Here is a 23,500-nt window from a genome sequence, read left to right on the forward strand (position 1 = left end):
AACTGGTACTAACTACTACATTATTAGTAAAGGCGATTTGCAAAGATTCATAATAAACCCTTATACTCCTCCTGTAGGTGAGGCTGGATCACGAATGATTCGCGTGAACATAGACACATTTTTGCAGATCGGGGATCGGCGCATTCACTTCAAAGTGAAAGTAATGTTAATCCTCTGCGTCTTCAGCAGCTCAGATGTCGGGAGTAAATGACGACTGCTATATTCATTATTACATCCAACAACAAAACACTTCAGTCGCTTAATCGGAGACGTTCTTGTTTTCCCCTGCACTGGAGTCAAAACAATGGCGGAAAGCTCTTAGCTCACTCAGGCGGGTCTAAGGTAAGACGGTCTTGTCAATCAACTATCGTGGGAGCGGCCTGTACAGAACTACGTCATTCTGACAGGAATCTCAGAACAGCCTGATTTGAGAAAGGGGATTTTAAAATAGGGATTTAAAAAAAAAAAACACTGGGTGGATTTTTGTAATTAAGCACATTACTTCCATTATTCATCTATAGCACAAACAGTAATATTTGGAGGTTTGTACTGATCATTAAACCCATGTTTGAGTAATAATCCTCAGTTTTTTCTTGGAAAACATAATGAGATTTTCTCACTATATTCATTCACCTGAACAACAAGAAGTTCATTGCAAATATTTTGTTTACCCAATAATGTGTCTTTGCGTCCAAATAGTTAATTAATCTTAAAATAATCACTCCATTGTGAGGACACTTTATTGACAAATTAGCACACAATATCAATTGTTTCCCAATCTTCATCAACGAGATAAGCCTCAGTATAAAACAACCACCAGTCCAGACATTGTTTATTACTGCAACATTGCACATTACATGAATTTATACAAAATTGTATGGTTTTAGTCACATGAATGAGACTTTCTCTCACCTGACACATTTTGGCACTTTCTTTACTGAACATTTAGTTTTGTTCCTTATTTGCTTCAGGACAATAAATATACTGGATTCTTGGTTCAGTAATGAACACATTTAACTACATTACAACATCCAGAGTCATATTATTGGCTGCAAAATGAAAACCTTTTGTTTGTGCAGATAAAGTTTTTTGGGGGGATATAAAAGACAATAATGTATTCTTGCACACCTAATGAGCACAAAAACATCAAAGGCCTAAAAAGTTCTGAAAACATTTAATTAGCAAAAGGTTTTAATATTTCATATGGTATTTCTAGGCCATGTGTTCTTTTTGAATATTTTATCTGTTTTGATGTAAATATATCTTCAGTGACATCTTGTATAAACACATGCAGTTTACACATTTTTAATCCAGCAGTCTGAAAGGCATAAGCTCTTATTCACTTTTAAAGCTGAAGCATTTTCTTTTTTGAAAGCTGGGTATCTGAATGTTTCTGCTGCAGTATTTTTAGGGACCATTTCTCTGTAATGAGACCAACATCCAGTTTCATTCTTGGGTAATCCACATCCAAATCACAGACAGCATGGTGAAATCTTGTGGATAAATCCAACAGCTTTCTCACGTGGCTTGTACATCCAAGAAAGACCATCTGTGTCCTTCTAAAACAAGATGCATGTGGTGGAACCTTACAGATGGTAGAGTTCCAGCCAGGACCGAACACTTTTTTTTCCCTCAAGTTTGCAACCCAAGCGTTCTGCTAGCCGCGGTAGTCTTTTAACTTGATGTGCTATTTTTCTGTCAGAGAACCACACTAGCCGTTGCACAGTTATTAGCAGGAATCCCGATGCCAATCCGTCGATGGCAGGTGAACATCTTGCGCAGTTCCGCCCTGAAACGATCATGCAGCCATGCATATAAAAACGGGTTACAACAAGACGAACTCATTCCACACAAATGACACAACAGCTGGATCAGCAGGAAGTAGCGCTTGTCGATCAGGTCTATATCAATGTCCCGAAGAACATTGAAGACGCTTATCGGCAGCCAGCAGATCCCAAAAGCAGCGACCACCAAGGACACCAGGCGAAACGTCTTGCGTTTCCGAGCCCGCTGGGCTTCCGCTTGGCTTTGAGTGCGATGACCTGGCACCACGCAATTGCGAAGCTTCACTGAAATGCACAAGTAGGAGATGCAAAGAGCTGACAAAGGAAGAACATAGGTGATGAAGAGCGTGCTGTAAGCGTAGGCTAGCCGCTCTTTCTCCTGACCCATCCAGAACTCCTCGCATATTGTGAAACCTTCATCTTTGAACTCCACATGGTATGTGTGGGCCACAGCAGGAGCCACCAGACCACATGACAGAATCCAGATCCCGGAGAGAAGATAAGTGCAGGCCAGAACTGAGATGCGCTTCTTCAGTGGATGAACAGTTGCGTAGTATCTAGAAGGAAAAATGACAGTTTTCAGGAAGTTACAGCAGTGATCTCACATCTGTATCTGATGGAGCAGTTTTTAGTTCTATATATTAATTTATTAAAAAGTGCATTAAAAAATGGAAACAAATGTAAACATCATAAAAAAATGACCTCTGGCCTCTTTCCCAAGTAATGCGTAGCCGCATAATATGACGTTACCCTAAATGATCCATTAGAAGCCTTCAAATACAGAGCAAAACTAGATTGTTGAGCTTCACAAAATAGTAAGTGGCTGTAAAGAAAGAGCTAAAGCAATGAAAATCCCCATTTCCACCATCAGGGCAATAATTGAGATGTTCCAATCAACTAAAGATATTACAAATCTGCCTGAAAGAGTATCTGGTTACACTTTATTTCGATAGTCCACTTTAGACATTCTACTAACTATGAGTAACATTGTAACTACATGTCAGCTACATGTAAACTAATTCTCATTAATTTGCAACTACATGTCTACTAACTCTCAGTAGGGTAGGTTTAGGGTTAGTAGAATAAGTTGACATATACTTGCAAAGTTTCTCATACTCAGTATGTTGTATGTTGTGGACCCATCAAAATAAAGTGTTAGAAGATATTAAGCAGACAGTCTACTAATACTCTAATGACTGCTAGTCGACATGTAGTTGCAAAGTTACTTACTGTTAGTAGAATGTCTAAAGTGGTCTATCGAAATAAAGTGTTACCGAGTATGTTTCTATATCGTTCTAATGCATGGTGAGGAGGAGACTTTGAGTGGCCAAAGACTCTCCAAGGATCACAGCTGAGAACTGCAGAGATTAGTTTAGTCTCTCGCTCAGAAAGCCTATAAAAAATATCAAACAGCTTCTACATCACCATGTTGTTTGGGAGGGTTTCAAGAAAAATCCTCCTTGTTTATCCAAATACGAACTCCAGCATATTCAGTTGTCAGACACGAGTTGAACTCCAAACTGGACTGGCTTTTATGGTCTGATGAAACTAAAAAATAGCTTTTAGGCAGCAAACCCACCAGACTGATTTGGTGAAAACAGGGATAAAAAGTACCCCAATGCCCACTATTAAATATATAAGATCTTCCATGTTATGGGCCTATTGTTCTGCCAGAGATCCTGGATATCTTGTGTTCAGATACATGGAATCATGGATTCTATTAAACAACAACAGATAAAAAAAAAATCTAAACCTGGCTGCCTCCACTAGAAATCTTATAATGGGCTGTGATTTGGTCTTCCATCAAGACAATGATCCAAAACAAACATCAAAATCAACACAAAAAGGTGTCACCGAGTACAAAATGAAGCTTCTGCCATGGCCGACCTAGTTCCCTGACCTGAACCCTATAGAAAATGAATGGTGTGAACCGAAGAGAAGAAGCACCAACATGGAGCTGAAAATCTGAAGGATCTGGAGAGATTCTTTATGAAGATCTCTTGTCAGGTGTTCTCTAATCTCATCAGGCATTAAAGGAGAAGACTCCGCTCTTACCTTGGGAAAAGAACATTGCAATAATTGGGTGCCAATACTTGTGTCCAACATGAACTAGAGAAACACATTTATTTTATAATGAGACCCCCCGCACACACACCCACACACTTTCCATCGTCTTCAATGAAAGGTTAGAATTTAGTGAATTTTTTTGAATGAAAGGTCAAAAGGATAAACTATGCAGATTTATTTTCACAGCCACCTTTGCTCATGGGGACCTAACACACACAGTTTCACCCAATCTCATATTAATCTAGAGTACCTATAGAGTAGTACTGCATCCTTCAGATCTCCAAAAAGTCTTTAGTTTTATCATATTAATAAAAGAAAGATACAGCTTTACGATTCTCTCCAGAAAAATCCGAGCTCCGAGCACTTGCGCCGATCGCCAACAAAACACAGACATTTGATGCCGTTTCACTTAAAATCTGCAATTCTGAATCATGACCAGGATCTTTTATAGCTGGGACTGCTCCATCTTTCAGTATTCGGTATTCAGTATTGTTCGTCAACAAAAACACTTGAGAAACTCCATTGCTGCCCCGAAAAAACTAACTATATCCACCGTTCACGTAACGGTGGGTTCTTTTGGGAAGCTGAACAAGGTTATCTTTCCCTTACAACAAAAAACACACTTCTTTAGAGACATTCTTCCCGAGGGAGTCCCGTGCAGCAGTGCAGTCGAATGAAACATCAGCCTGTCTAACCTAACGAATGTTTAGAGTGACAAACAATTATAAAGAGCACCATGGAACACAAAAACGTGTTCTGTGTGAGCAAGCCCTAACCATGGTGAGTCCGTTTTGTTTCAAGGATTTAATTAGTTAGGGTGATTTGCCTTGCTTAAAATGATTCTTTATCTGACTGATTTATTGTTATAATCGACACTATCAGTTGAAGTTTTTTTTTGTACAAAATGCACTTGTTAAAAAAGAAACATATTTTACACACACAGTATTCTAGTATTTATAGGGACATTACTGCCCAGCAATGCTGTAAACACACAATCTCTCTGTCTATATTATATATCTATAATATACTAAGCATTTATGTATGTACAAACACGCACAACTGTGTTTGCAATAAGAATTGCAAAATATTATTTTTGATTTCCTTTTTAGAATAGTTTTTATTTGACTCCAAAACCTAAAAATGCAAATCAGTGATGTTTATTCATTTTTAATTAATAATATTTGTAACATTTTGACTTTTACTTGATGGTTACACCTCATGATATTTAGTCATTAAATTGAAATTTTTTTTGAAGATGGTATAATTATTATTTTTTTTAAACCATATGAAACCAACAATATCATACTATTTCGAGGCACGTATTGCAAGATAGATTTTTAAAAGAAGCTACTCTTGTACATCATTGACCCAAGGAACACCAGCTGACTAGTGGCCTCAATTTGAGTTTGAGAGCTTTGTGTTAAGATGCAAATACATAACCAGTGGGCTGTAATAAACAGGATAAAACATGACCTCTATGAACTCTTTTTATTCACTTTAAGGTAAGCGAGACCTGTTGAATGTTTTGCTGCAAAAGCTCGCTCTTCAATGGACGCACATTTCCTCGCCTCCGATCCAGCCTGGATGAATGGCCCATGATAATATCAAGGGCTTTTAAAGACGTTCATGTAGGCTTCACTACATGTAAAAGTACAGAAGATGAACCACCAGACCATGTACAGGAGATGACGGCCTCTGCGCAAAAAAAAACCTTCACTGTAAGGTAAGTGGATTCTTAATGCACCTAAACCAACAATTTTTCATTTTCCTTGACTATTGTGCAGCACCGTCATCCATCACTGACTCACATGCCTACGCAGGGAGGGAAGTGTGAAGGTTAAAGGCTGTACGAAGCCACAAAGTTAAAGAGAAGATCTGTTATGAATTTCTTTTCAGAATTGGGAGTAAGAAGTCATGGTTTATTTTAGGTGTCCTTGGTATTTCACATATGGCAGCATGTTGATGTTACTTTAGCCTTCCAGCTTTCTATGTCTATAGAATGTGTCATTATACAACTGTGTGACACTTAAATGTCATGACCTTTTTTGTGTACCACAAGCCAAAATTACTATTTAAAAATGAACACTTCATGGCAGCGCTTACATACTCTTCTGGCACCCTGAAAAAGAGCCATTTACATTACTGCTTCATTCAAATTGAGCAGTCAGTCATCAAAATGGTTGAAACAATGTGGATTTTCAGACAAAAGAAGTCTTAAGAGAGTTCAACCATGGACACATATCACAGGAAAATTCAATATTTGTTTTTAGTTTTCTGAAAGTCATTAAAATTCCCATCCCGTGTCAGTAATGTGCCATTAGTATTGTGCTTTCTGTGATGCCATAATTAAAAAAGAACATTTTAAAAGGGGTCATGAACTGCATTTTTTATTATCTTATAATGTTCTCTGAGGTTCACTTATAATGTTTGTGTGATTTTACATAAAAAACAACGTAGAAGTAATAGGCTATTTTATATCGTGTTTTTGAGCCTCTCTGCAGAATGGTCTGCATCCTGTGGATGCAGTCAAGACTCGCAAGTAAATGCCTACTGCTATGATTGGCTAACAGTTTTGCTTATTAAAATAACAGATGGATGACAACATGGGTCATTTGGGTTAAAAACATATAAACATTCAATGTACAGTGCCCTCCAAATGCATTGGAACAGTAAAGACAAAATTGCTCTGTTGGCTGTGGAGTCAAGACATTTACAAATATGATTAAAAGATGAATATGAGACAAAAATACAGAATGTCACATTTTATTATTGGGTGATTCAACACATAGATGTTTTACCAGCTAAGAAGTTCAGCACTTTTAGAGTTTCATCCCTCTATCTGATGTGATCATAAGTATTGGAACAGTTGCCTCACAGGTCTTTCTAAGTGATCAGCTGTGTCCTGTTGCATTAATTCTTCAGATATTAAAAGCAGGGAATGTGTCGTATCAGTTATATCCATTACTTCTGTATTCTGAATCTTGCATTCGATGATGACACACACAAACCAGGATGAAGACGAGGGAGCTGACTTTGAGAGAAAAGCAAGCAATTTGGATGCTAAAAGAAAAGAGGAAGTCAATTAGAGCTCTAGCAAAAACAAAGGGCATGGAGAAATCAAGAGTTTGGAAACCACCAGCGACACCAACAACCAAAAACTACCTGACCGGCTGAGAAAACAACAGTAGTTGATGACGGACAAATCATAAAAGCTATGAAAATGAAACCTAAAAGACGTGTCTGTAAAATCAACAACAACTTCCAGAAAGCTGGGGTGATGCTCTGACAATCTACTGTCCTCAGGAGACGTTGACACAGAATTACAGATGCTACACAGCAAGATGCAAACCTCTGACCAGCACAAAAAATAGAAAAGCAAGATTAGAGTTTGCGAAAAAGCACAAAGGTGAGCCAGAAGAGTTTTGGATCTGTGTTTATGGACCGATGAGATGAACCTTTATCTAAGTGAAGGGAAAGCAGAAATGTGGAGAAAAAAAGGGAACTGCAAATGATCCCAAGCATACAGCCTCATCTGTAAAGCATGGTGGAGGTGGTGTCATGGCATGGGCATGTATGGCTGTCTCTGGAACAGGCCCTCTCAACTTTAGTGATGACTTAATGTATGATGACAGTAGCAGAATGAATTTGGAAGGGTACAAAACCATCTTGCCTCCCAATATTCAAGAAAATGCCACCAGATTCATTGGGAAGTGCTTCATATTGCATCAGGACAATGACCCAAAACACCCTGCCAGTTCAGTCAAGGAATTTATAAGGGCAAAGAAATGGAAAGTCTTAGATTGCCCAAGTCAATCTCCAGATTTAAATCCGATTGAACATGAATTTCACCAGCTGAAGAGGAGAGTAAAGGCAGAAACTCCCCAAAACAAGCAACAATTGGAATTGCCTGCATTAAAGGCTGGGAAAAGCATATCAAAGGATGAGACCAAGAGTCTGGTGATGTCTATGGGTCACAGACTCACTGCTGTGATTGTGCACAAGGGATCTGCAACTAAATAATAGCTTTTAATTTGTTATATCTGCCTTATGTTCAACTGTCCCAATGTTTATGCTCACATCAATGAGTGGGATGAACTCTAAAAGTGCTGTTCTTTTTATTTGGTAAAACATCTATGTGTTGAATAATAAATAATAAAATGTGACATTCTGTAGTTTTGTCTCATATTCATCTTTTAATCATTATTCAAAACCATATGAATGGTTCCAATACTTATGGAGGGCACTGTACATCAAACGGCCTGGTACAGACAATACAATAATGGTGAAAACACCTTTACTCAAACGTATGTGTTGCAACATTACTGTTGGAGTCAGACTCAGCATTGCATCATCTTTTACTTTCAATCTATTTCAACATGCTGCATCATACTGGCTTGTTTAAAAATGTACTGATGGCAGAAAGTCTGGGAACTTTGGCCGCTTTGAATGGCTAAGGCCTGCCCAAGAGGCCATATGACTGACAGGTAAAGCAACCAATCACGTTTAGTTTTGTGCCACGTCATGTTAAGGGGCATGGAAATGTCCCCACAATAACAGACCGGTGTTTAAAACCTTTCCTCGCTTCCTTTCCTTGCGCCTTACCTCCACCCCTTCAGGATGCGACGGAAGGACGCAAGGGAAAAAAGCGAGGATGGAGGGATTTAATCAAGTGAAATGATATATCCTTGCTCCCTTTAGTATCACTTTAAAGTGTCGTCAATTAATGATGGATTTAGCTTGCATGTCAGGGTTCTTGAACATTAGAGATCATTATTTATATTTTAATAGTTTCAACCTCCACAAAATGCCTTCAACTGAAGAGGAATAAGAGGCATTCAATTGAAAATTAAAAGCTATAAGCTTTTAAAATTAAGAGACGTAGCCTAAATAAAGGTAATTAAAACTGAAAAAGAACACGTTATACATTGAAATTAAAGACACTGTCAAAACATAACCCACATTTACAATAACTTCATGCTTAATGCTCACATTTATGTGTGTTTTATTTTTTTTCCATGGTTAACACTTGGTGCAGATGTGAAGGGGGAGAATTAGAGAATTGAGATATCCTACAACATGATGATAGGATCATAGGATGGAGGAGTGAGGAAACAAGGAGGGATATTGAGAAGCACCCTTGGATATATTTTAAAGATACTGTGCCGCAAACTTTAAATTGTAAATTGTAATTTACAATTGTAAACACTATGGCTTTCTTCTTCCATGAGGGGGTTTGGCATCATGCCATCTTTGTTTCCAGGCAGAATGTTAAAGAACGCGACACACAAATCTCCCGGAAATACTGTATAATTCAACCAATCCGATGACGACTTCAAAACTTCTGAAGTTTTTCCAGTAAAGTGTGCCATATGCATCAGATGTTCAGCCAGCAGTCCGTGGGTGTGACGTCTGAGGCCGAGACTATCTTTCCTACTACAAGCACGTATCAGTAGGCGTGGCTAAAAGATGTAGTGATGTAGAAGCAGGCGTTGATCTTCTTCTGACACTTTGGCAGACTGGCTTCAAAATAAGCTATTTTTAGAAGGCTTTGGGTTTTGAAACTTGCAGGATGTTTTTTTTATAGTACAATGACCTCTTATATGTCAAATGATCAAGGGAAATATGATTTCTTAGTTCATGACCCCTTTAAACAATAAATATTAAAATTATTGTTTTACTCTATGATCACACTTTTAAATATTTAATTAATTAGTATGTTGGATTGTCATACAAAAGTGTATGACTGCCAAGGTCTGGGACAAGAACAAGCTATTTGAAAATCTGCAAAAAATAAATAATGAAGGCATGGTAAAAAGACATTTTGATTGTGACCTTGCTCTAGCAAAAAGAACACATTTTGAAATCAGTTTAAACCAAAATCTGTTCAAAAAATGTTCAAGCTAAAATCTACTCCTTTTATATAAAATTGGCATGTTTGAAGACACGCCTAATTGTTGGTAGATCAGAATATTTAAAGAAATTATCATAATTTTTAGATTCCAGTCGAATAGAATGCTCTATGTTCTATTTTGCTGTTCTCCTGGGTATCTCACTCGCTTTTATTTTGGAACTTTTATATCCCACAAAGTTTTGTTTTGTGCTACTGTACATGTACTGTACTGTACAAAGATATGTACTGTAAAACCTGTTTCACAGACACACTGAATATACTCTGCTCTGGAAAAGGGGTTAGTAAGGGGTCGGTAAGATTGTTTTTTTAAATAAATGAATACTTTTATTTTAGCAAAGATGCATTAAATTGATTTTAGCATGATATCTGAAGGATCATATGACACTGACGACTGGAGTAATGACACTGAAAATTCAGCTTTACCATCATAGGAATAAATAACATTTTAAAAATTAAATAAAGTTATTTTTAAATTGTACTATTTGGCAATATCACAGTCTTTACTCTATTATTATTATTTTTAATAAATGCAGCCTTGGTGAACATAAGGTCATTTTTTTTCTTTTCAGAATAATCTTTTCAATATTAGTATACAGAATTACAGTGATTAATCCACTGAATCAGTCTGTTACATAAACATGTTCTACAAAAGCCCCAGAATGCTAGTACAACATTATAATAATAATGAATTAGTCACACAGTTGAAAGTCACAACACTCACATGCACCACTCACCTGTCCACCCCGATAGCTGTCAGTGTGAAAACCGACACGTACACCGTCACCGGCTGAATGAGGAACACCAGAAAGCACATAAATCTTCCAAAAACCCACCCGCGAGGGTTAAAAGCATACGCCAGGGTAAAGGGCACACAGGTAGCACACATCAGCATGTCAGAAAACGCCAGGTTACCAATGAAGAAGTTGGTCACGTTGTGCATTTTTTTGGTGTGGCAGATGACGTAAAGCAGAAGGTAGTTCCCGAAAACTCCAACCAGGACCACAAGAGCATAGCACGGGATTATGAGGGGTATAAAAGACTGAAGGAGCTCCACGCCAACAAACTGCGGATTGCGCTTAGTAGTGTTCATTGACTGCAGCATGACTTCGTAGATTTGGCCAGTGCTGGAATTCTCCACGGTGGCGTTTTCCAGGCAATACGAGGGCATGGGAGTGCTGAGCCATTCGCCACCACTTCCATCCATCCTTACGGCTGGAATAGGTACTGCTTGTAGAGACCTAAAGAGTGGGTGTTTTGGCATAATAACAAGGAAAGAGATACATTTTGGTTAGCTTTCTTCACAAGCTGAATTTTAAACCATTAACAGATGGATTGAAATGTCTGTGAAGAAGAAGTGAGCCAGTTGAGTGTGTCCTGTGGAGGCGTGTGGTGCCAAACATGCAGTTCGCAATATATAGGTACTAGTTTGTCTTGAAAGTTGAGTTGGCTCATATAATAAGTGACTTTTGCAAACTCTAATGAGCACAGCTACAGTTTTCCTCAAAGTTCCTGTTCTCTATACCGAACCACTTTCCACACAGCAGTACTTCTGAACATTAGAGATGCAGGAGTCATGTCTAAAAGCCCTTCATTACTGCCTCGACTTACTTCGGATGGCTGGTTTCCATAGCAGGTTACTCATATAAAGAATCAGCGGGACTTGAGAACTGTGTGTTTCTTACGCTCTGTCAATCCAAACAGCAGTAAACAGAAACTTATAAGGACACTAATGAAAGGCAACATGATTTGAGTCAAAGATGCGTCTCGGCTGCAATCACACATGGCCGTTGCTGTAGAAATGCAAATGAGCCTCATTCACTCGCGCCCTCTAATTGAGTGAGTAAATGGTTCATAGATTAAGCATAAATGCTCTTTGGTCTTCCCTGTAACAAGCTCCTGCAAAAGCAGTGATTGTGTTTTCTGTTTTTGTCTCTTAGCCAATCAGTCAGTTTTTGCAAAGCAGTAGGCCTAGATACATCTTTGTTCTGTTTTGTCTTAAATGCTAATGTCATCCTCATTATCAATCAATGTTTTTTTTTTTTTTTGCATTTGACATACATTCAAAAATACCAATTTGTCAGTGATCAGACAAATGAAGCACCAAACACTGTTCGCAGGATAAATGGTTTAAAATTTTTTTTTGTTATGGGCAAGACAGTACTAAAATGGCCATACGTTCAGTGCAGTTCATTTTAAACAGCACCTTCAGCTGAATGCCAGAGACAACTTATTTAATTAGCTCAAATCATCAAGCACATTCAAATCCTACAAGATTCCCCAGAGTGTCGACTGGGTTAGATGAGAATAAATTAACAAGCCCTCGCTGGATATTTACTATGCATTTTCAGTATTTGAAATTAAGTGACATTATGTAAATATCACAGTAATCTTAAAGTGACAGTTTAAGTTTCCTACAGGCTGTGTTTACGTGTTAGTTTTACGCACCCTATACTTGCCTTGCTACTTGTTTGACAGTTAAAAAGAATGTTACCATGGAGTTTAAGCCTCTTTAGCAAAAATGTGGATTGCTTATTTGCTTGATTGCTTGTATAGTCACAAAATGTAAACTATATCACCTATAGCTCTAATCTGCTCAATTTAACAAAAGCTTGAAAATATTATAACATCATGATTTTCTGTAAAGCTGCTTTGAAACAATGTGTACTGTGAAATCTCTATATGAATAAAACTGACTTGACAGCGTTGTGAGATATAAAGTCACAAATTATATATAATTAATTTACAATTGGGAGGTATAAATTCACAATTTTCTTTTGTATTTTTTTGTACAGGCTTCAAGTGAAGCAGACTTCAATACTATTTTGTCCAAGTTATTGATTGTTTGATTGAAAAACCATCCAATATGTAACCAAATTTGTTTCTTCTTTTGAAAATATGAGAAATTCAAATTACATCACATGCTCACCAATGGATCCTCTGCAGTGAATGGGTGCCGTCAGAATGAGAGTCCAAACAGCTGATAAAAACATCACGGTAATCCACAAGCAATCCACACAATTCCATCAATTAATGTATGTGAAAATCAGTAAGCCCTCTAACTTTAAACCGTCACTTCTGGCCAAAATACAAGCCTATAATAATGCTTCCTCCTGTGAAAAAGTCCATCCCCTGTTGTCCTCTCTACATATTTATTTTAAGTTAAATCATCTTAATGATGGATTTGTTTCTTACACACAGTTTTTCACTTTACAAGATGTTAGTTGATGGACTGGAATCATGCAGATTACTTGTGGATTGTTGTGATGTTTTCATCAGCTGGTTGAACTCTCATTCTGATGGCACCCATTCACTGCAGAGAATCCATTGGTGAGCAAGTGCTAAATTTCTCTGAATCTGTTCTGATGAGGAAGCACTCATCTACATACTGGATGGCCTGAGAGTGACTACATTTTCAGTTTTGGGTGAACTATTCCTTTAGACCTATAATATTAAGATGTGTATTGAATGTTGGCAAAATTATTTTAAGTTGTATTTCCCAGGCCTAATTATAACACACTGAGCAAAAACTTGCAATAATGTCTGCTTCTGAATTGCACCCAGACTAAACAGCTCTTGATATCTATAAGTAAAGAGACACGTGAGCTATGTGTTATTCTGAGCCTCCAGCACACTGTGAGTTTCTTTAAACCACTCTGGGTGGTAGCGTGCTTCAATTATGTTCAGCTGGTAAAAACACAGACTAATGGAACAATTGAGGTGCTTTTTAGGACTCACATTAGAGCGAGAGCCCAGGTGAACAGAACCCAATAAGTGTCCCTGTGGTTTGCAGTACAATGCTGTCAACAGATTTTAATGTGCAAAATAACTAAAACAGACCAAAACTAGCCGAAACAACCTACATATAACTAGGGCTGCATTATATACCTAAAATTGTATTTCTCAGTATTTTTCCAAATTTCAGTGATAATCGATATTCAACAATTGTCTTTTTTATTTCTGTGATGCATCAAATGTGCAAATAACTGAAGAGGGAAGCTGACTGCAAGAAAAAGAAAAAGTAATGACCTTCAAGCACATGAAAACCACACATTAAGGCTTGAATTCACTACAATAATTTTAAAATATTTTAAAAACATATTTAAAACACTAGGCATTATGCACTTGCCAGCTTTATAAACAGTTAAAGACAACAACTGAGCATCCTTCACTAAACAACTGAGGATCACACACTAGCAAATCTACAAGTCATTCTGAACACAACACACGCTAAATCAAATGCTTCATTCTATGAGGATGCATGACAAATGAAAACGATATTTGGTCTAAAAGAGACTCAAAATATGTAACATGTCTTGATGTCCCCTGACTGGATGGAATCCTAAACTTGTCCCAATTTAGAGGCTGCATCCTTCGAAGGCTGCATTGCGAGGTCTGAATGTGTCGCAGCAGTGCGACAAAGACTGTCCTAATTCAAAACCTCATTCAAATGTGATCTCAAAATGTGTACTTTTTTTTAGGGGGCCATGATGGGTACAACACAACAAATGGATCCTTCATGGCTCAGACTATGCTAAGATTTATTGTGTGCCAGTGATACATTTTTTTTGTTTTGTTTGCCAGATTAAATGCCAGATTACATTTATAAATGAAGTATTGGGTTTTATACAACAGGTATTTCTGGTGACTGGTTCTCAAATCTGATTGGCTGAGAGCCTTTTTCAGCAGTGCAGTATTCTAGTGATATAACAGCACTCCAACAGTTTCAGTATTTGTATCACTCCGCTTTCAGTATTTCTCATAACGAGTTTTATGCTGGACACCCATATGTAGAATGTAGTTTTATGCGGTTTTAAGCAAGAATGTAGTTGTTTAGTCTTCAAATATGTGGTTTGTTAATAAAGATAATGTATTTGAAAATTTGCTTTGATATTCGGCACTCATGAACCCGCTGAGAGCAGCCTTACCTCGACCAGTTCTTCTAGAATTTGCCGCTGGCTCTGATGTCTCTATAGTAGTTAAATATGATTTAATTCATTTTGGGTCAATTTCACAGGTAGTATTTAGCCTCATTAATCTGTTATTTGTTCCAGAAACTGAGGGCAAAGTCTGATAACGTTATATTTTAGATAACTTTTATGCTGTATTTCAGAGCGCTACCTTTGTACTTTTGACTGAATTGCCTAGCAACATTTATGACGGCTTGTTGTTGTTGTTTATTAAATATTATCATTCAGTAAATAATATTTTATATAAATAATAGTATTTAATAATAGTATTTAGTATTGAGAAACTGTGTGTGTGTGTTAGTGATGGTGATTTTAGTTACATTATTCCACCATTAGGTGGTGAAAAGAGACTTTTTACTTTTATATTGAAAGAGATATTGCTCGGCCACTTGTTGCGCACACAAACTTGATTTTCGCATTGGTCTGAATGAAAATGCAAATTCATTTTTTGCAACTACATGCCACTTTTAAAGCATTAAAAGCTCACAAACGATGAAATCAACCAATCACCGCAGATTAGCGTCACGCAAAGGAGGGGGTTGGAAAAATGAATCATTGAGCGAATCGTTTGGGAGTCGTTGAGCAAATAAGGTAAACATAAATGCATATTACAAGAAAATGAAAGTGTTTTTTGACCTTGCAGGCATGTCAACCTGTTATTGGGGACTCCCAAAACCAAAATATGAAACTTTCATTACCCATAATAGGGACACTTTAACAGATGAAAGGACATAGTACCACAAAGATATCACTTTCCTCAGCCGACATTCAAACTAATGTTTTATTGTGAATATGAGATTGAGCTGAGGAATGACTGCTGTATCAGAGGCAGGTAATCACAATCCATCTCGCTCTCATAATACAGTGAGCTTTTAATACAATAAGCTTTTAATGAAGCCACTCAATGTTCCTTCGTTAGTTCTAAAGTGACGTTTTCAAATTAGTAACGGAGGTTTAGGCTCAGCTGTTAAACTGTCAAACTGAGATTTGAGTCTGTGGTGGAAGGACAAAAAAAGGGTTTTTAAAGGCACTCTGTTGTTGTCTCTTTTTTATGTACACGTTTGTGCTGCCGGACTGTTGTATAAACACAATATCACACTCGTAGCCATGCGACATGGCTGTACATCAGCATGCTGTGATTACCTACTGCCGAACCCTGTTTTGTTTCCAGACAAGCACTGTGCTCCTTCTCTACACCGAAACATACAAGTCAAATGTAAGCGACAACAGTCAAAAACGAGAACGTGATATGATTCAAAATAACATGAGGGTGTGTAAATGATGACAGATTTTTCATTTTTGCGTGACCTATTCCTGTAACCTCTATAACACATCTCCGACAAAGCTGTTAATACTTCCTGGGAAGTCTTCCTAAAGTGACACCTTTCCTATAGCCTTGACACATGTGCTGCACAATAAATCTAACACTAGCAGCAAGTGAGACACATGAGCGGCCAATGATCAAATATATGACAGCATGCATTGTTCATGCAACAGTTCCCCTTCTCGGAATAAGTTTTATTTGCCCTTTAAATGCAAATTAAATTGATCTAGTGTCAGGAAAGACCTTTTGTCTAGCTGAACACATTCAGATCCATTTCAACAGCACCTATTTGTCGGGAATCATTCTTACAGATGTCTCAGAAGGAGATGTCCCAAAGCAGTGAAGTAGATCTAAGGTTTTAAGATATTTTCAAAGTGAGATGTTTGGTGTTTGGTATGCAGGTATTAATCAGACGAACAAAAACAAAACTTTGCAATGCCATTTTCCAAGTCACATGTTTACCCAAATGTCTTTTAGTAATGCCTTAAAACAGCCTGTTTATCTCCTACGGAAGAAGGAGTAAACAGCATAGATTAATCGCTCTAGAAGCCACTTAATTCAGCTGTTTTTTTTCTGGCATTGTGTTTAATCATTTCAACTAAAGTACAAGCCACCTGCTCTCAAACGCTCTCATTGAAACATATTGCGAATCCAGGTCGGAAATCTGCAATCTCTGTCCTGCCAGGTGTGAAGCTTTTCATTTGATTCATGTTCACACACACACACACACACACACACATGTTGGTTTTTGTGGTTTATGGGGACTCTCCATAGGCGTAATGGTTTTTATACTGAACAAACTGTGTGTGCTATTGCCCTACACCAACCCTACACCTAAACTTAGCCCTCACAGGAGACTTTGTGCATTTTTAGATTTTCAAAAAAACACCATTTAGTATGTTTTTTAAGCCTTTTAAATTATGGGGACATAGGCAGTGTCCTCATAAACCACCTTCATATTGTAATACCTCTGTCATACCCATGTCATTATACAAATTTGTGTCCTCATAGACCACATAAACATGCACACACACACACACACACACACACACACTTTTTCAATGAATGTGTTGAACTGGTTCACAAATACAGTCTAAATGATTCATTTATGAAGTGGAGTAATTCCCATGGACTGAACAGAGAACTGTGTCTTTTTCTTTCAGTTCTTTTCAATTATTTTTTCAACATATTCTTAGTACATATAGATGTACTAAAATATATCACAAAACTAGTTTTGCACACTGCTTTAGTGTTTGTCAATGTTCAAAAGCCAAATTGAAAATGCAAATATGTTTATAACTTAACAGCTTTGAAAACAAATACAAAGTTGACTTTAATAAATAGATGTTTTATTAAAACGGGCTGCATTTTTTTTCTGAAAAGTAAAATGAGTCGTAACTTTCCATTTAATAGACACTCTTAAGCTTAATCTAGACCCAAGTAAATAACAGTAGCATAATATGTGTTACATATGGCTCTATTGGAATGTTATATAGATAATAATATGGCATGTCAAAGAACACGTAAAAAAGATTCGATTTTGAACCGGTTGCTTGTACATGAACTGTTAAAAAAATAGTCGGACTTTTCCTTTATGTTGTCGGTCCACAAAATGGTTAATCAAAGCGCAACGAGGAGGTATTATTACGCGTGAACAGACCAACAATACACACATCTTCTGTTCCATTAATAAGTCAAATAACAGTAGACTGTCACTGCAGAATAAATTACTATTAATGCATGAATCAAAATGAGCGTGAACCAAACTTTTGCCATTCGTAAGAAAAAAAGCACTGCTGAATCCATTCAGTTGCAGACTTGTCCTATCAATTAATCCAAAACTGAATTTATTAAAATCCTGTTAGCTACTTAGTGTGATGTGATTGCAGTAGCCTTCTGAAAGACGTTATTATTAATAACATATAGTATGCTTTTTATATTATAAAGTATTGCTTTGTAAATTGTATTAAACGTCTAACTACACTATTAGCCAACTCTTTAATGTTTTGGTTTGCGGATGCGTCTGAAATGTTGAGTATTTTACCACTTTAAACTCAGTATATCCAGTCAGAGACTCTTGAAAATGCATGAAAGAGCTGATTATAAACGAAAAATTAGAAGTCTCACCTTTTTTTAAACAGGGATGAGGTTTAGTTGATTCCTCGCGGATGCGCAGTTTCTCAATCAGCCGACTCGCGCGCGTTCGTTTATCATGGCATGCGCTACCGGACCTGAGTGAGAGCGTCAGACTAGTGTTTCCCGCTGGAGAGGCGGGGTCAAGTGTGTGTGTGTGTGTGAGTGTGTGAGAGAGAGAGAGAGATATTGGACTGAGTTTCAGAGTGTCAGAAATTGTTTCATGCGCGCACTATTGATTGTATAGTCCGTAGTATGCTTATGAATTATCATGTAGTGCATTCACATTCCCATTTAAAGGAATATGTCGTCCAAAAATGAATACTGTGTCATTACACATTCTCATATTCACTCTTAAAAATAAAGGTGCTTCACGATGCCATAAAATAACCTTTTTTTGTCTAAATGGTTCCATAAAGAATCTTCTGAAGAACCTTTGTTTCAAAAAAGGTTTGTGGCGAAAGAATTCTTCAGATTATAAAAGGTAAGAAATAGATGGTTCTTTAAAGAAGCTTTGACTGAATGGTTCTTTGTGGAACCAAAAAGGGTTATTTTATGGCATCATTATGTACAACCTTTTAAGCCCCTTTGTTTTTAAGAGTGTTGCTCCAAATGCGGATATTGCCTAGAAGAAATCATAGAAATTCATGCAGTTTCATCATGCAGTTTTTGTTGTTGTTTTTGTTGTTTTTTTTGTTTTTACAGCAGTTCATGACCTCAGCAGTCAAAGATCCAAAGAGGACAGAAATACATAAGCACCATAAAAAAGAAGCTCTGACTCATGCACTCCAAGTCTCCTGAAATAATATGATGGCTTTATGTGAGGGACAGACACACGTACCGTAATTCATTTTCACTGATGTTATTGATGTCTGTATCCAGATTACAGAAGGCTGATCTTGTGTATGCTGTAATGTAATGTGATCATGGCAGTTTGAATATGCATAATTAAATTTTTAATTCAAGGGCCTTTTTACCGATTTAGATTATAAATAAATCTAGAGCAATTTCTTTCTTCGATTTTTCAGTTCTGCATAGTTCTAGAATTACAGAACTGCTTCCTTTTCATTTACAGTCAGTATTTACTGACTGGTTAATATTTTAACCTTTCAACTTTAAATTGCCGCTTTAAATGGCAGAAATGTAGATGAAATGTAGAAATTTTTCAACACACAAACACACGTTGGTTTTTGTGGTTTATGGGGACTCTCCATAGGCGTAATGGTTTTTATACTGAACAAACTGTGTGTGCTATTGCCCTACACCAACCCTACACCTAAACTTAGCCCTCACAGGAGACATTGTGCATTTTTAGATTTTCAAAAAAACACCATTTAGTATGTTTTTTAAGCCTTTTGAATTACGGGGACATAGGCAGTGTCCTCATAAACCACCTTCATATTGTAATACCTCTGTCATACCCATGTCATTATACAAATTTGTGTCCTCGTAAACGCATACACGCACACAGACACACACACACAAGGGGAAAAAAAAGATTAAAGGGCCCCAAGACTTGAATTGTCATTGTATAAAAAAAACCTGCATGCAGATTTAAAAAGAAAAACAAAACAAAAAAAACATCAATGTCATGTAAAACGTATAAAAGCATGTTTTGCTGTGCCGTAAAGGTCAAGCAATGTTGCTATCAACAGTTACTAAAGATATCATGTTTTGTGCTGCTGCCGGGTCCCTTGTAGTCAGGGTTAAGTATGTTTATCTGTTGGTTTATTGGATGCAAACACACGCAGTGCTCTACTCTTTGACCACTTCTCTCTAAGCTGAGCTGCAGTTCAGAGACTCAGAGGTGAGCTGAACTCGGGGCACAAAGAGTAATTTAGATGAATACAGTATGCTTTCTTTGAACTTTGCACTTGATATGTTGTACGGTTCATTTACAGCAGTATTTGACTGTCAATTCCACTGTCGTCTTTGACTTACCAGTTCACCAGGTCCAAGCTTAATTGATAAAAGCAAGAAGGAAAAAAAAGAGTGGAACAAAATGAAACTATTTACAAGCTCCAAATGACATTTCTCTGCTGATTATTGTAGTGCAGACTAATGTTAAGGGGTCAAGGTTAGACTCAAGTATACACAAAAGCATAACTTTCTACAGATATTACACCTTTTTGGAGTTTGTGGTCAGTTTTGAAGGCCTTGAGATTGGAACACAAAGTAGCTTTCATTCTTTGATTTAATACTAATACTGACTTTATCAGTAAATATGGGAGATAATCCATTCAGTCACAGTATACTAGCTTTTCTCAATTGCTTTGGCACATTTTTCGAAACAGTCTTAACATTCTCTAAATTGTGAGTGCAAATGTCACAACTGTTTGCTGGAACTTCAGAACTTTATTGCATGTCTGCAAAATGTAGTTACTCACCCAAAACATTTCATTCATGCTTCAAAACCTAGTTATCCTGGCAGTAATTTGGCCAAGGCCACCAAAATATAAAGTAATTTTGTCTTCGCGTGAGCCACACTGGTCAAAATGGTTAGTTGTTTTTTCACCATGACAGTCAACCATGGAAATTAAGGTTTTATAAAAAAACTGATATTTGTTGAGAAGAGTCAATAGTACATAGAAAAAAAAGTATATGGACATTTGTATTTATACAGTACATTTATTTTTGTACGAATGTATTAAATGTAAAGTGAAATCTTGCTTGTCCAATTACTGTACATTTCATATTTCTTATGTTACAGATACACAAAAATGCAAAATAACATCCATGAAAAAAATTTTTCTTGGTGGACATCGTGCCACTCTTGTTGGTCAGGCCAAAGATGTCTCCTCGTCCACCACCAGTGTGCAGCATCCACCTGAACGCCCACCACACACCAGCTTACTGGTGGAGAGGAGACAGAGTGATGAAGCCAATCAGTGTAAGGGGACGATTAGGAGGCCATGATGGTCAGAGACCAATGGGGAAATTTGGCCAGGATGCCGAGGTCACACCTCTACTCTTTTCGAAAGACATCCTGGGATTTTTAATGACCACAGAGAGTCAGGACCTCGGTTTAACGTTTTATCCGAAAGACGGTGCTTTTTGACAGTATAGTGTCCCCGTCACTATACTGGGGCATTAGGACCCACACATACCGCAGGGTGAGCACCCCCTGCTGGCCTCACAAACACCTCTTCCAACAGCAACCTAGTTTTCCCAGGAGGTCTCCCATCCAGGTACTGACCAGGCTCAACCCTGCTTAGCTTCAGTGGGCAACCAGTCTTGGGCTACAGGGTGATATGGCTGTGGCTATATGGCAATGGAGAGTATGGTGGAATGAACTCCACTGTTATCCTTTCATGTGCAGCAAACCACTCCCTAACAATGTTGGTTCGGTGGAAGCTGACATTATCCCAAACAACAACATAATTAGGCAAATCTGGTCTAACTAAACCTCTTTCTTGTTCTGGAATCAGGTTTCGGTAAAGTGCGTTTAGGAAGGCCAGGAGAAGTTGGGTATTATAGGGCCCAATCTGTGGAATATGTGTGCTCACACCATTCTCTGAACTGGCAGCACACATTGTAATATTGGCCCCATGTTGGCCTGGTGTGTCAGTTGTGGCTCGGTGTCAAATGAGATTGCGACCACGGCTCTGGCCTTTGGACAGATTGAACACGGCCTCGTCCACAAAAACAAGAATGTGGGTTGTTTCAAGTTCAAGTTCAAGTATAGCGCTTTTTACGATACAAATCGTTGCAAAGCAGCTCTACAGGAAATTAAGTTTCCACAATATATTTATATATTGCAGAACCTTAATATATTTAACTTATGGCAAAATTTGGTAATTCTGTATGTTGTCTGAGCGTTGGCATCCTCTGAGGTCCCCTGAAGGGTTGGCATCATCTTTTCTCAGGTGTTCGGTCATCTCAGATCATTTAAGGGTTGGAGCCAGACTGGAGCTTCTGTAATTCCTAGTTACCACGGGATGTTAATCTTGTGACAGAAACAGAGAAACAAATAGAGACATAATTAGCGTAGCTGCTGTTCCATCTAAGCAAAAATGGTTTGTTCAACCCAAGCTAAAGAATAATAATAATGTACATTTGATCAGATATAACTGCAGTACAAGATTATAAGATGCATTATGTGAATGCTTGGCTAAAGAGATGTGTCTTTAATCTAGATTTAAACAGAGAGAGTGTGTCTGAACCCTGAACGTTATCAGGAAGGCTATTCCAGAGTTTGGGAGCCAAATGTGAAACAGCTCTACCTCCTTTAGTGGACTTTGCTATCCTAGGTACTACCAAAAGTCCAGAGTATTGTGACCTTAGGGAGCGGGTTGGATTGCAGCGTGGTAGAAGACGTTTCATGTCCTTCTAACTCCATGGTTCTCTACGAAGAAACACAGAAACAAAATAAAGTAAATTTTGATTCTAGAGTTCAGTAAATGTTTTCTCTTGTTATGGGTTTCTAAAACTTCAAGTAATACAGGCATCTTAGAAGTACAGTAAAACTCACTAAGTGCACACCAATAGTTTACCTGGATATACTGGTACCGCAGCTCCTTCACTCCTTCACTATTCCTCTCAAATGGCACCTTGTTTCATAGTCAGACTCTGTCTATGGTGAAAATGCTGACAGAATGTATATTTGCGAAGACATTATTGTCATTAATGATTGCACTTTGGATCTCTCTTATCCTAATGGAATTGCTGGCTATGACCATGTTGCAAATTTCTTGTTCTTGCTGATGGTTAAATACAGCTGCTGTGCCACCAGCGCGAGGTTGTTGTGCGGTTCTATAGAATGTACAAATAGACTTGCATTTACCTTTACCATATTGTTGTTTATTAAAATGCTTTACATACTGTAAAACAAACAAAAAAAAAATACATATTTACTTGTTTTCCATACGAAAGGTTTGCACAACTGATGAAACTGTGGACCAGCCTCTTCCATTGTAAAACCATGATTTAACATGATCCACGAGTGTGGCTCTGATTTCATCAGAGACACTGACTCCTCTATTATGTCTTCCTCTAACACCACCACCACGTATTCTTACACGTCTTCCAATTGCTCTTCCACGAGGATGTTGCTGCAGTTCAGGGTTGTGGAAGTCCTCTATTCTCATAAACATTGTAGTGATTGTGCTGTGGGCAATCTACATATACAGTGCCCTCCAAAAGCATTGGAACAGTAAAGACAAAATTGCTCTGTTGGCTGTGGAGTCAAGACATTTACAAATATGATTAAAAGATGAATATGAGACAAAACTACAGAATGTCACATTTTATTATTGGGTGATTCAACTCATAGATGTTTTACCAGCTAAGGCGTTCAGCACTTTTAGAGTTTCAT

General features: G+C 37.7%; 1 protein-coding gene across 1 annotated transcript; it reads right to left on the reverse strand.

The window, feature by feature from the left end:
• Positions 1–711: 711 nt before the first annotated feature.
• Positions 712–18,277, reverse strand: LOC306847768 (prolactin-releasing peptide receptor-like). Its single transcript, XM_079381914.1, has 3 exons — positions 18,181–18,277; positions 10,497–11,000; positions 712–2,341 (listed from the first exon to the last, which is right to left on the reverse strand). The coding sequence occupies exons 2-3, from the start codon at positions 10,964–10,966 to the stop codon at positions 1,699–1,701; spliced, it is 1,113 nt and encodes a 370-aa protein (XP_079238040.1). The 5' UTR covers positions 10,967–11,000; positions 18,181–18,277; the 3' UTR covers positions 712–1,698.
• Between the last annotated feature and the right edge of the window lie 5,223 nt (positions 18,278–23,500).

The sequence above is a fragment of the Barbus barbus genome (genome assembly GCF_936440315.1).
Source record: "Barbus barbus genome assembly, chromosome: 28".
Classification (NCBI taxonomy): Eukaryota; Metazoa; Chordata; class Actinopteri; order Cypriniformes; family Cyprinidae; genus Barbus; species Barbus barbus.